The sequence below is a fragment of the Schistosoma haematobium genome, chromosome 3 (genome assembly GCF_000699445.3).
Source record: "Schistosoma haematobium chromosome 3, whole genome shotgun sequence".
Lineage (NCBI taxonomy): Eukaryota > Metazoa > Platyhelminthes > Trematoda > Strigeidida > Schistosomatidae > Schistosoma > Schistosoma haematobium.
Window position 1 is genome coordinate 1,473,789 of NC_067198.1, and position 13,687 is coordinate 1,487,475.

The window sequence follows — 13,687 nt, forward strand, 5'->3', positions numbered from 1 at the left end:
ATATTCCGTGAAACTATAATTTATGGACGACCTTTGAGTAACGTTAAAAAGACCATGAGAATGTCCACCTACATACCATGGCTAAATGAAGGTTATAAACCAGTTTGAAGAATTAGGATTAACATTTACAGTTGATGGTTAGGGTTAACAACTAGATTTAGAGTTTTCATCATGAACTGACATCAACTATAATGCTAAAACTCTATTAAGTCAAATGGTTGAATGAATTCCGCGCCAAAATACAAGATCTGCTATCTTATGTCTGATTGGTTCGTCCATTAATTATAGTCTCACCGACTAATCAAATATAGTTGTGAATATTTACAACATGAAATCTGCATATCATCCATAAAAAACGGGATTGGTTAAATTTAGACATTCACACCATTGGATGTCAACTCAGTGATTTACAAGTTAAGCATTCACGTGTGAGGCTGAATGTCGTAGGTTCGGATCCTGCAAGCTGGACCATAGATGCGCACTGCTGCGGAGTTCTATACTAAGACAAAACAACGATCCATTACTTCCAAGTATTCCACAGTGAATCCAACTATTTTAAAACAAAAAAAAACTTTTTTTGATTGAGATCATGAACAGATTGGTGTTAGACCACCGTTGGAAACCTGGAAGCATTGAACAACCGTTTCGTTCTATTGTGAGACAGTGCGTATCCACGATTCCGTTCACGGGATCTTTCAATGGTTGAGATCATGAGTCAATTGAAGCTAGATCATCATGGAAAACCTGGAAGTACTGGACGGTGTGTCCATAGATGTGCACTGCTGAAAAGTCCCACAATAGAATGAAACGGCCTACCAATATTTCCTAGTTTTTCATCACAGTCTAACTTCAATGGACTTCTGATCTCAACCATTAAAATCACTATATAAAATCTTTACTATTCTTTCAATTGATTTATATTCAATCATACACTATATAGAAAATAAACAAAGAATCCTAAGTTTAACAGTGTAGAGAGAAAGAATTTCCCATACAAATTTGTATTTATACAAAGTAACTATGCATAAAACATGTATGAATGTTTTCGGTATTTCATGATTTGTTTACCTTTTTTCTAATTGTATTTCATTTATGTTGATTCATTCATTTATTCATCTATTCATTGACAGTTGGATAATTCAATAGAAATAGAAAATACTAAATCACTATATATCTATATCTATATATATGAATGTATGAAAGATGATAATGAGAGAGGGTTTGGGGTAGGTACGTAGGTATGTAGATAGATAGGTGGATAGGTAGGTAGGTACGTAGGTGGATAGATTGGTAGATAGGTAGGTAGGTAGCTGGGTGGGTGGGTGGATAGGGAAATGTTTTGAAATAAATGAAACAGAAAACCCTTTATATTTACACTAAAGTAGCATAAAAAACTTTAGCCTTTGTCAAGCAACAACAACAACAACGAAAAAAAAGAGAAAAAAACGATAGACAGAAGATAAATACAAAATGCACATTGTAGTAACAATGACCAAGACAGAAAAATTTACACACACAAAAAAAAACATTTCAGCGGTATATTTCTTTGATGTTAAATCAAATCAAATAACATAATATCATTGTCTACAATATGTATATCGTTGAATATCGTTTGTCTATGTGTACGACATTAGTAAGCTTAGTAATCATGACTACAAAAACGCATTAGGTCGTTTATGTAATCAATTATGTAATATACATGATCATATTAGTTGTGTGTATACAATAAGTTAGTAAGTGAGAAGTAGTAGTAAACATTCAATGGATAGTAGGAACAAAGTTCATTTTGAAATGAATCTATAGATTGTCAAAGCTATTTAAACCAGATCCCAGCGGAGGAAGAAATTAGGAAGAAGCTTTGGAAGTGGATAGGACACATATTGAGGAAAGCACTCAACTGCGTCATAAGGCAAGCCCTCACATGGAATCCTCAAGGCCAAAGGAAAAGAAGAAGACCAAAGAGCAACACATTACACCGACAAATGGAGATAGACATGAGAAGAATGAACAACATTGGATAGAAGTAGAAAGAAAGGCCCAGGACAGAGTTGGTTGGAGAATGCTGGTCGGCGGCCTATGCTCCATTAGGAGTAACAGGCTTAAGTAAGTAAGTAAGTAATTTAATCAATGAGTTAGTTTCAATGTAATACAATGAATATATCCTAGTATTAAACTCTTCGAAAAAGTGGGCTTCAATGATTTCGTACACAGAATTCAAAGTTAAGTTTAAGCGTTTTGAGCATGAGACTGAATGTCCTGGCTTCGAGTCCGTTTGATATGAGATTGTGAATGTACACTTCTGAGAAATCTCATATTAAGACGAAACAGTTATCTAGTGCTTCCAGGGCATTTAAATGCATAGAAATAAGTTTTGGATCACCTGGATAATTTTTGGTGAATAATTGATAAATAGAACTGTATAGTAAGTGTGTAGGAAAAAATAGCAAACATTCAATGGATAGTAGGAACAAAGTTCATTTTGAAATAAACTTATAGATTATGAAAACTATATGGTCAATGGGTCACTTTGAATGTCATACAATGAATGTATCCTAGTATTGGACTCTTTAAAAGTGCATATCAACGATCTTGTATACAAGATTCGAAGTTAAATATCAACAATGTTGAATGATAGCAAAGTCAATGGTCTAGAGGTTAAGAGTTTACGTATAACACTAAAGGTTCTGAATTCGAGTCTGTTTGGTATGGAATCGTGGATGTACAGTTCTGAGGAGTCTCATATTACGACGAAACGATCGTCTAGTGTTTCCAGGGCACTTAAATGTGTAGAAATAAGCTTTAGATCACCTAAATAAACCTTGTTGCATAACTATATGAGAGGCGTGTAGAATAAAGCTTATAATGATCTTGGAAACTTCAATTATCATCACATACATATAGTAAACCAGCCTGATGATTCCAATGTTTGTGCTAATGATGTTCATTTAAACATGAAAGTTAATGAATGTGACATCATTAAAAATATCAAATATCAGGACCTTCCATTTAAAATTGTATATTACTCATGAGTAGTTAAAAGTCAATATCAATTCCATTTTGGGGCATGAAGAGGTGAGAAAAGCGAAGTTAAAATTAAGAAAACAAGTAAGCAAAATTGAAATTCTAATAAAATTCAATATTGTGATGTTAATTGAACTCCTTAAAATTTACATATAAAACTTATTATACAGGAGTTAACATCAATTCTGGGATGTAGGTACATCCAGATGACGAGTCCCAAATAGGACGAAACATACGTCCTGTATTCCACTGCTAGCCACTATCCATCTTTGCTTATACTGTTTATGACTTAAGATAATATCGAGGTAATCCTTACAGGATTCATATATGCCAATGAAAAAGACCGAGCAATTGCTGTCCTAAATACCAAAGCGAAGATTCAAGTCAACAATACCAAATGAACATATGGTCAACAGTTTAGATTGAAATTTTCTTATCGAAAGTACACAGTGATCAAATATGAGTTTGCGTTTCCAACATAATATCAAAAACTCATTTCCTTGAGAACTGGTTATGTTAGCCGGTTGTCTATACCTCATAGATGAAAAGAGTTTTGAAACTTATATCTGATTTTTGGAAGCTACATGGTCCAGACTCCTATCAATAAACCGTAGGTCTCCTATTTATATATATGATACATTGCGTTCTTGCTTTATTCCCATACTTTGGTAACTATATTATTAAGAGAGGGGTTTTGTAGATATTATAATAATTTAATAATTGAATTCATGAGTCAATTGATGCTAGATCATCATGCAAAACCAGGAAGCACTGGGCGGCCGTTTCGTCCTAGTATGGAACTCCTCAGCAGTGACAATGGTAGACGGTGGCGTAATTTCGTGGATTGGTTGAAATTAGATATGAACGCCATTAGATACAGGTAATTTCAGTGGTATAGAGGTTAAGTGTTTGCGTGCGAAACCTATAGACCCTGGGTTGAGATTACACAAGGCAGGATCGTGGATGCGCACTCCTGAGGAGTCCCAGTGTTTTCAGGTTTTTCATGGTGGTCTCTCTTCAATTAACTCATGAATTTGCCCATTAAATAACTATTTTATTTCAATAGCTGGGATCATGAGTCAATTGAAGCTAGACAACCATGGAAAACCTGGAAGCACTGGACAGCCGTTTCATCCTATTGTGGGACTCTTCAGTAGTGTGCATTCACGATCCCGCCTCGCGAGATTCGAAAACAGGACCTGACAAACTGATCAGTCTGTTTATGATATATATATATCCTATACGAACTACCTCGACACTGTCATTAAATCACAGACATTATAAGTATAGATGTATTGTATCTTGAATTAGATTCAGTTACATTCAATTGACTAGTCCCAAATAGAACGAAACATACATCATAGATTCAATTATTAACCACCATTATATAATGATTTCATATTTGTACCAGTCTGTATTGATAATCATCTTGATCATCATATATCATATTATGTAACATGGTAACAACTTTATAACTTCGCCTGGAGCGCTGGAAGTGGATAGGACACATATTGAAGAAAGCACCAAACTGCGTCACAAGGCAAGTCCTCACATAGAATCCTCAAAGCTAAAGGAAAAGAGGAAGACCAAAGAACATCTCACACCAAGAAATGAAGACAGACATAAGAAAAACAAACAAAAAAACTGGATAGAACTGGAAAAGAAGGTCTAGGACAGAGTGAGTTGGTTTAAGAATGCTGGTCAGTGTGACCTATGCTCCACTGGGAGTAACAGACGTAAGTAAGTAAGTAAGTAACAACTTTATCATGAATAGGATTGACTGAATGCAAAACAACAAAATGGTTAAAAGAAAAGAAACATTCTATAATAAATCATTAGAATATTCGAATACAAGACAAGCATGTGACTGATCTTTCTTTTTTTTCTTTCTTTCTTATTACTGAACATAAATTTTTCTGTCCTTAAATTAGTCAAGTCTATGTCTGATTTTCTATGAATAGGGTTTCTCTTTTTTTTTCTTTCTTTTCTCTATTTTCTCTTTTTTTTCTTTATTTGTTGTTGCTCTGGACAAAAAGAAAATAGAAACCCATTTTCTACTGTTGTCTTAGTGACTATTCATTAAGTAAGTGTCTGATTTAGTTAAGTTTTTGTCGGATAATGAATGAAAGAATCACGTTTATTGCAGATAATGTCGAATATTTTATTATACATTATTATTATTTGAATACATGAATATTGGTACAAAAGGGCATCGAATACATATGCGTCACACAAGTCATTTGATTTGTGTGTAAGATGTGATACTGCCCGGGTTTTCAGATCGAAGCACGTAGTTTGCTTAGGGGGGCCACCCCATGAACCTTCGACATAATGATCTAATTCACAAGGCAGTGGAGCGACGTTAAGAGATGCAGTCCCATGGTAGCCAGTGACTAATAATTGGCTCATACGTCATTTGTTCCCTTAGGATCCTGAAGCCCATGTGCGTTATCGGTTTGGAACAAGGGTTTTCCAACTGACCTAGATGGACCCTTCGTGTCCACCAACCTAGTTAAAGTGCCGGATATTCGCTTTTCATCTCAATTTCGTAAACAACACTCGTGGTGAGAGAAGGCAGTGAGTAGGACTTCCTTGCTAGTGGTTGTATATACGTGGTCATGTGAGAGCATTTGGAGAAGGAGAGCCGATTCTCTCCACCAGGGGTTTATCGAATATTACATTGAATTCGATAATCATACAACATTGTTGTGAAGATGACTTAGTTCTAATCGCATGAATTGATATATTAGACAGAAAACTATTATTTGATGAAGCTCTATAGAGTCATATGAAATCTATTACATGATAATTTCAAACCAAAAAATCTTTGACAAGAAAATCATCATTATCATTTAATTAATCTCTTCTCACTACACCTTAGTCCTACAGGATGTCAGTAGTGGCTTGGATAGAACAGTCATAACGTCTCTGAAAGTGAAGCTGGGTCGAATTGGTCAGGAAGCGTCAGTTCCATCAACATTACGGGTACACCTTACTAACTAGTGCCATATAGCACAAAAGCTAGGTTTAAGGTTTCTTGTCGACTACCTTCAATCACCATCTAAGAAAAGAAGATTGCAATATATCCTGAGTAATTTGTGACCGCTCCTAAGTTTGATCTTGAGAAGAGTTATGTGTACTAGGTAAGTGAAGGATTAAACATTAGACATTAACACCGTTAGATGCCGGCTCAATGGTCTAGTAAGTTAAGCATTTGCGCACGAGACTGAAGGCCCACAATAGCACGAAACGGTCGTCCAGTACTTACAGATTTTCAATGGTGGTCTAAAATCAATCGATTCGTGATTTCAATCAATAAGTGAAAGAGTCGGTGAGAATTCACTCATCAGTTTTCGCAACATTTCAAAAACTTGTTGATAAATTCATCAATTTCTATGTGGAGATTAGATTTGCATTGAGTTTTTTTGCCAAGTGTTTAATTAATTACCACAGTTTTGTTCATAGAATCTAATCTCTTATTGAATAGAATATAAATGGATGATTACTAGGGTTGTAACAGAATTTCATGTGTACACATATAGTAATATGCTAATGTATAAACAAACTTTTCCTCATATTTATCAGTGATTTGTGTGAGTCATGTGATACTACACTGGCCCTCAAACCGAAGCAGGTAATTCTCTTAGGAGACCACAACCAGAACTTTTGACCTAAAGGTTTAATCCACAAGACAATGCAGCAACGTAGGGAGTTACAGTCCTACGGTAGCCGGTGACCAACAATTGGTTCATACACTATTTGCTACTTCAAAATCGTAGAGACTATGTACACCATTGGTTTGGATTCAGGGAAGATGTAGTTATACAAATCAGTGATAACTACTACTAACCTCATTATTATTGTATAGCACATATGTATTTTGTGACATCCCTCCCGTATCAATGTTTATATATTTAACTAAATAAATCCTTATATGTTGTTACTAACAACTAGTGACTATATTCATCAACTGTTGCTTTAGTTATGACACCTGTCTAATTGTAATTCAATTACGAGAAATTAAGTAAGGGAATAGTACAATTTTACATTTTACAACTTATCAATATGTAGTAATAAACAGATTGAAATTTGACAAAACCTTTCATGCTGTCATAATATGGAATAATGAAGAAGAGTGTGTTTGTTTGTTTGTTAAAACATACTTTTGTTACCAGGATATTAAAGTTGTGTTAATGATTAGAAAGATTGGTACAAGGAGGCATCAAATAGATATGCACTACATAAGTCACTTGATTTATATGTGAAATGAGATAATACCTTGATGCCTAGATCGAAACAGGTGGTTTACTTAGGAGGCCACACTCAGAATCTTGGATCTAAAGGTGTAATCCACAAAAAAGTGAAACAATGTAAAGAGATGTCGTGTCTTGGTAATCAGCGACCAACAATAGGTTCATACGCCATTTGTTCTCTCAGGATACTGGAGCCAGCCCATGTGCGCCATTGTTTTGGAATCAGGGTTTTCCAACTCCCCCAAGTGAACTTTGCGTGTCCACAACCCGGTCAAAGTGCCGGACATTCTCTTTTTGTTCTCACAATTTCGTAAACAACACCCCACCACAAGAAGGTAGTGAGTAGGACTTCCTTGTTAGTGGTTTTACGCATGTGCCCTTATGAAAGAATTTGGAGAAGGAGAGCTGACTCTCCTTACTCTCAACCGTACAAGGGCATTCGGGAGGTGAAAAACTAGCTTCTAGCTAAAGAGGAAATTCAGGAAAGACGTTGGAAATGAATAGGACATACATTACGGAAATCATCAAACTGCATCACGAGACAAGCTCTAAGCTGGAATTCCGAAGGGAAACGGAGAAGAAGAGGAAGGTCAAAGAACACATTACGTCTGGAAATAGAAGCAGATAGGAAGAAGAATGAATAACAAATGGAAAGAACTGGAAAGGATTGCCCAGGACAGGGTTGGATGGTGATTGTTGTTGGGCAGGAAAGTCAATTATCTACATATATATTCAACAAAGTATAAACAATTGAAAGAATCGTGAAAAGCCTATACCTTTATTGTTCATATAAGGTTTATGTTTATGGTTATTTGGTTTGAAAAACTCGGGTTCGATCTATGAAGGCAGTCCAGTGCTTCCAGGTTTTCCATGGTAATCTAACTTCAAATGACTCGTGAATTCAACTATTACTAAAATCTCCTCAAAACCCCTTTTGAAAATTTATTAGTTGAATTTATGAGTCAATTAAAGCCGGACCATCATTGGAAACCCGGAAGCACTAGGCGGCCGTTTCATTTTATTATGGGACTCTTCAGCAACGTGCATTCACGATCCCACTCACAGGATTTGAACCTAGCACTTATCGATCTTGCGAGCGAACACTTAATCTCTTAGATCACTGAATTTGCCAACATTCAATTGTGTTTATGTCTAACTTCAACCAATCGGATTTGCCATGGTGATCCAGCTTCAATTGATTCATGAACTCAATTATTCAATTGTAAGAACCAAGATAATTATGGGTTCTTGAAGATCGAATCAATTATTATTCTTATTGGAAATGAAAACCATAATTGATGTCAATTAAGAAGGGAGAGAAAGAAAAAAAGCCAATTAAGTCAATTGGAGAGGAAAGTGTGAAAGTTTTTTTTTAAAAGGACTTAAAACAACAATTAAACTGGATTAATAAATGAAATCAATGAATCCAGGTCATTACAACTAATATAGTAACAGTCTCTGCATCAGTAGACCTCAGAACACACACACACACACAAAGGAAAAAGGAAGGTCCTCAAATACAACACGAAGAACACCAACCTAATCATACTTGATGGAGAAACTCTGGAAAAGGTGGGAATATTCACGTATCTGGTTAACGTGATCGATAAACGTGGAGGATTTGATGCAGACATAAAGGCGAGGATTGGCAAAGCAAGGATCGCATTCCTACAGTTGAATAACATATGCAACTCAAAACCAAAGTCTAAATCTTCAATACAAACGTCAAGACAGCTCTAATTTTCAGAGATGAAACTTCGAGAACTACTACGACCATCATCAAAAAGGGATAAGCAATTATCAACAGTTTTCTACTCAGGATACTCAATATCCGCTAACCGGTTACTATTAATAACAATCTATTGTGGAAGAGAACAAACCAGGTTCGGACTAAACAGGGAACTAGAATAATACTTTAGAAATGGATAAGATATACATTGCGAAGATCATCAAGCTGAATCAAAAGACATGCTTTAATTTGAAATCCTGAAGGGAAACGAAAGAGAAAGACCCAAGAACACACTGCGCTAAGAATTGGAAGCAAACATGAAAAGGGTTGCCCAAGACAGTGTTGGATGAAGAATGCTGGTGAGTGGCCTGTCCTCTTCGAGAAGGGGCAACAGGCAAAAGTAAGTAAGTAATAAAGGAAAGTCAAAAATTCCTTATCAGGGATTAGATAGTACATTTAAACTACAAAAACATTTCAATGAATAGCTTAAATAAATAAGCAATATGTTCTTAACAATGACAAACTTTATAGACGAATTAACATCACTTTTCATAGAAATCAGTCAAATCGTAGGCGATATAGTTACTGATCCGTAACATTGACTTACGTTTAACGTTATTAAAGTGGTGAGCCTATCTTCAAACTAAAACACACCCTGGAAATCTGCTCAAACGGTGAACATTTCGAACTCTACTTATCCGGCAAACGAATTAAATGACCAAGTTAATTGACGAGTAATTCAAATGACTTAACCTATAATGCAACACATTCATCGAAGCCAGTACAGCAATGATAATGGACATGCTTGAATTGTATTATCTTGTCTATACTTTGTCCTCATGTTAACTCTGCTCATTGATCTATCCGGCGGGGGAGGCATTGTTCCATTTATACGAGGATTGACGATAAATATGTACATATATTCCAATAACAATCAATCATACGATATAATGGAAGTCATTTCCTGCATCATGAACCAACTGTATAAAGTGGTAATATGTCGATTACGCAAAGAATCTATCTAATAGCTTATCAACGACATTCTATGTACATTTTGACTGCAATGCTTGATTCGAAAGTTATATATATATATATATATATATATATATATATATATATATAGTGGTTAGTAATGAAATCTAGGACATGTGTTACATCCCATTTCTGAGTCGTCAGTCGGATGTACATGCATCCCAGTGCTGATGTTCACTCTAGGACTCGAACCCAATACCATTCGTTTCAAATGCCATCAAGTGATTCTTTTAGCTACTGACTCATGATAGCCACATGCTTATAAATAGACGTTATTCTTATTCAGAAACTGAAAATCTAACTGCTAATATCTTGAATATTAGTCGAGAATGTCATGAAGTTTGCAGTATGATTCATAATTATGTATATTATACATCTAAATATTGAAGACTTTAGAAATTATATTTTCGGTTTTTGACTAAAAAGTTATTTTAATTAAGATCATAAATGGATCAATGTTAGATCAGCATCATTGGACGACGGTTTCATCCCAGTATGGAACTCCGCATCAGGGCGCATCTATGATCCCACTCACGGGATTCGGACCCAGAACCTTTGGTCTCGTGAACGAACGCTTTATCTCTTGAAATGGCCATCCTCTGCTTCCAGGTTTTTCATAGTGATCTAGATTCAATTAACTTATGATCTCAACTATTGAAATTATTAAAGTGTAGACATAATCTATTGATAGATTCAATGTTTGTTTTGTACAGTTTGAAAGTTTATTAGCTTGGAATTAATTGATAAGCAAGACAGTTAAGTATTGAATGTAAATTAAATGAAATTGTATAAATTCAAATAACCCTAATAGCGATAATGATTTAAGCGGATATTATAATTCAATTGAAGAGAAAGACCACATTACACCGAGAAATGGAGACAGACATGAGGAAAATGAACAAAAATTGGATAGAACTAGAAAGGAAGACCCAGGACACAGTGGGTTAGAGGATGTTGATCGGTGGTCTATGCTCCAGTGGGAGTAACAGGCCTAAGTAAGTGAGTAAGTAAGTAAGTAAATAAGTAAGTAAGTGAGTGTAATTCAATTGTCTAGTCGAATTCATTTCTCTCTATTTTAATCTGATTTGACATTAATGTATTATGATTAACCATACTTATAAATGTAAGAATTAACATTGAATAGACAACTTTGTACTTGATTATTGAATTGAACTAGCTAAAATAAATTATTATGTGTAAATGACATTTGACAGGTTGAACCAGATTTCTGCATGAAAGTAAACTTCACCCCCATTGTATAAGCAAGTGACTAGTAGGATTCAGTAGTTAAGTGGATGACACGACGACGTTTGAAGTGAATGGTATTGGGTTAGGGTCCTAGAGTCAACATCAACTCTAGAATGCAAGCACATCCGGCTGACGAGTCTCAAATAGGACGAAACGCACGTCAAACTGAATTCCACTGCTAACCACTATCCGTCTTTGCTTAGATCTCATGTGAATTAAGACAATATCAAGGCCGTTCGCACATGATGCACATATACCAATAAGAGACTGATCAATTACAGTCTTAAACAACAATGAGAAGATACAAGCAAACAATACCAAGTGATTTTGCTACTAACTTCACTGTTAATATGTTCATCATCATTTTGTTATTATTGTTGATGATTTATTGATGATTATCGTTGCGTTAAAAAGTACATATTTATTGTTGTTCAGTCAGTCAGCTACATCGTCCGACCAGGCATATATATGCCTCTTTAGTGAATGAATGTACTGAAACCAGAACTCTTCTTTAAACCCGTCTTTTTGTTGTTGTTGTTGTTGTCCCTGCTGTCTTGTTTTATTGAACGTTTCTAATTTATCGAATAGATTCAAAGAAGAATGTCATATAATCGCTTGATTTATAGATAATACAGCTACTGCCGCATTACGTAGTGGGTGATGGAAACACTTCGTTAATACTTATAATATCATCCTGTCTATTTTTACATTCGAAGTTAACTATTACTGTGAATCGAAATATAAACTCAATCTATGGCAAGGATTATATAACTACCTTGAGTATAAATTCACTTGATATTGTTCTAATTGTATCTTCCCATTGTTATTTAGGACTGAAATTGATTAGTCTCTTACTGGCATTTGTACGTCCTATGCGGATTAGCTCAATATTGCCCTAAGTCACAAGCTTTTTAAGCAAAGATGAATAGTGGCTAGCAATGGAATCCAGTATGACTCGCGTTTCGTCCTATTTGTGACTCGTCAGCTTGATTTATCTGCATCCCAGAATTGATGTTCACTTCGGGATAACTCCAGTTGATGAGTCCCAAATAGGACGAAAAGTTCCTCAAACTAGATTCCACTGCTAACCACTATCCATCTTTACCTTGAGTATAACTTTTTTTCAAAAAACTTGTATAATTCTGCTTTACTTACCTGTACTTTTTTCTTGTGGTGGTATACACATACTTTCAGCTAAACGTGGAAATTGTTGACAATGTACTATATCTGGCCAATCAAATCCAAATAATTTCATTCTAGGCAAACATGCATTACGTACTTGATTACATAATTCCCAACATGGTGGTATTTTAGCTTCTTGATGACTTTTTAAACAAACTGGTGCATATAATGAACATAAAAATCGTTGAATATCCGGATGACAATCTGTATTCACTAATGCAATCCATACATTAGCTTGTTGTATAGCTTCACGTAATGATTCATGATGTAAAAAATTTGGTAATACCATACGTGAATAACCTACACTTTTACATAATGTCATATTAGGTGGAATAGTATGACAATTCCAATAGGCATATGAATTTGTATCACTTGAATATGGTAATGAAATGGATGATCCTATTGATGAAGAAGATAGTTGTGTTGAAGGATTCCATTCATTATATGAATTAGAAGATAATTTTAAAAAACCACGTCCAATACAATATATATAAGGTATTAAGTATAAAATACAGAGGATATAATTATGTAATAATAACATGTTTCAATTTTGTAAGTTCAATTCTTGAATAGAGATTGCTGATGAGCAGCCTTTACTCCTATACGAAGAGTAACAGAGTGTAAGTAAGTTCAATTCTTGAGTAGAGATTGCCGGTAGGCAGCTTTTGCTCCTACACGAGGAGTAACAGAGTATAAGTAAGTTCAATTCTTTTCTATTTAAAATTTTATATTAATCCACTTGAATTCATTTTATAATCCATTCCATAGAATTCAATATCAATCATCTCATGCCCAGTATAATCTGATTATCCTAAAGTAATGTTAAATAGTAGTATTAGTAGTAGTGGTAGAAGTAGTAGTAGTAGTAGTAGTAGAAATGTCATGTATATTATACTTTTATCAGTAGTATGTCACAGATTTAGGATTAGAATTGACAAAGTGAATCAATGACTAAGTATCATTACAATCAATTATATATACTTTTATTTTAGATAAAAGCTGTAATTTGATTGGTTGAAAATATTAATTGTATATAGACCAATCAAAATTCAGAAACAAATTAAATTTTTAAAAAATGCCCAATAAATGATACATTAACGGACAATCGTGCTTTTTACAAGGTATATAAAAGAAACTCACTGATGATAATGATGAATGTGTCGTTCACTTTTGTAGATTAGTTAAAGTTAAATATTAACACCATTGGATGACAGCGATTTCA

The 13,687-nt window shown here is 34.7% G+C and overlaps 1 protein-coding gene across 1 annotated transcript in view; it reads right to left on the reverse strand.

Moving 5' to 3' along the window:
* Positions 1 to 13,414, reverse strand: part of SFRP5_1 (Secreted frizzled- protein 5) — a gene marked incomplete at its 3' end in the record, with an annotated part of 33,924 nt that extends 20,510 nt beyond the window's left edge. Inside the window, exon 1 of the mRNA XM_012940061.3 lies at positions 12,439 to 13,414. Within this exon, the coding sequence (XP_012795515.2) occupies positions 12,439 to 13,006 (568 nt within the window). The 5' untranslated portion in view covers positions 13,007 to 13,414. The remainder of the gene's footprint in view (positions 1 to 12,438) is intronic.
* Between the last annotated feature and the right edge of the window lie 273 nt (positions 13,415 to 13,687).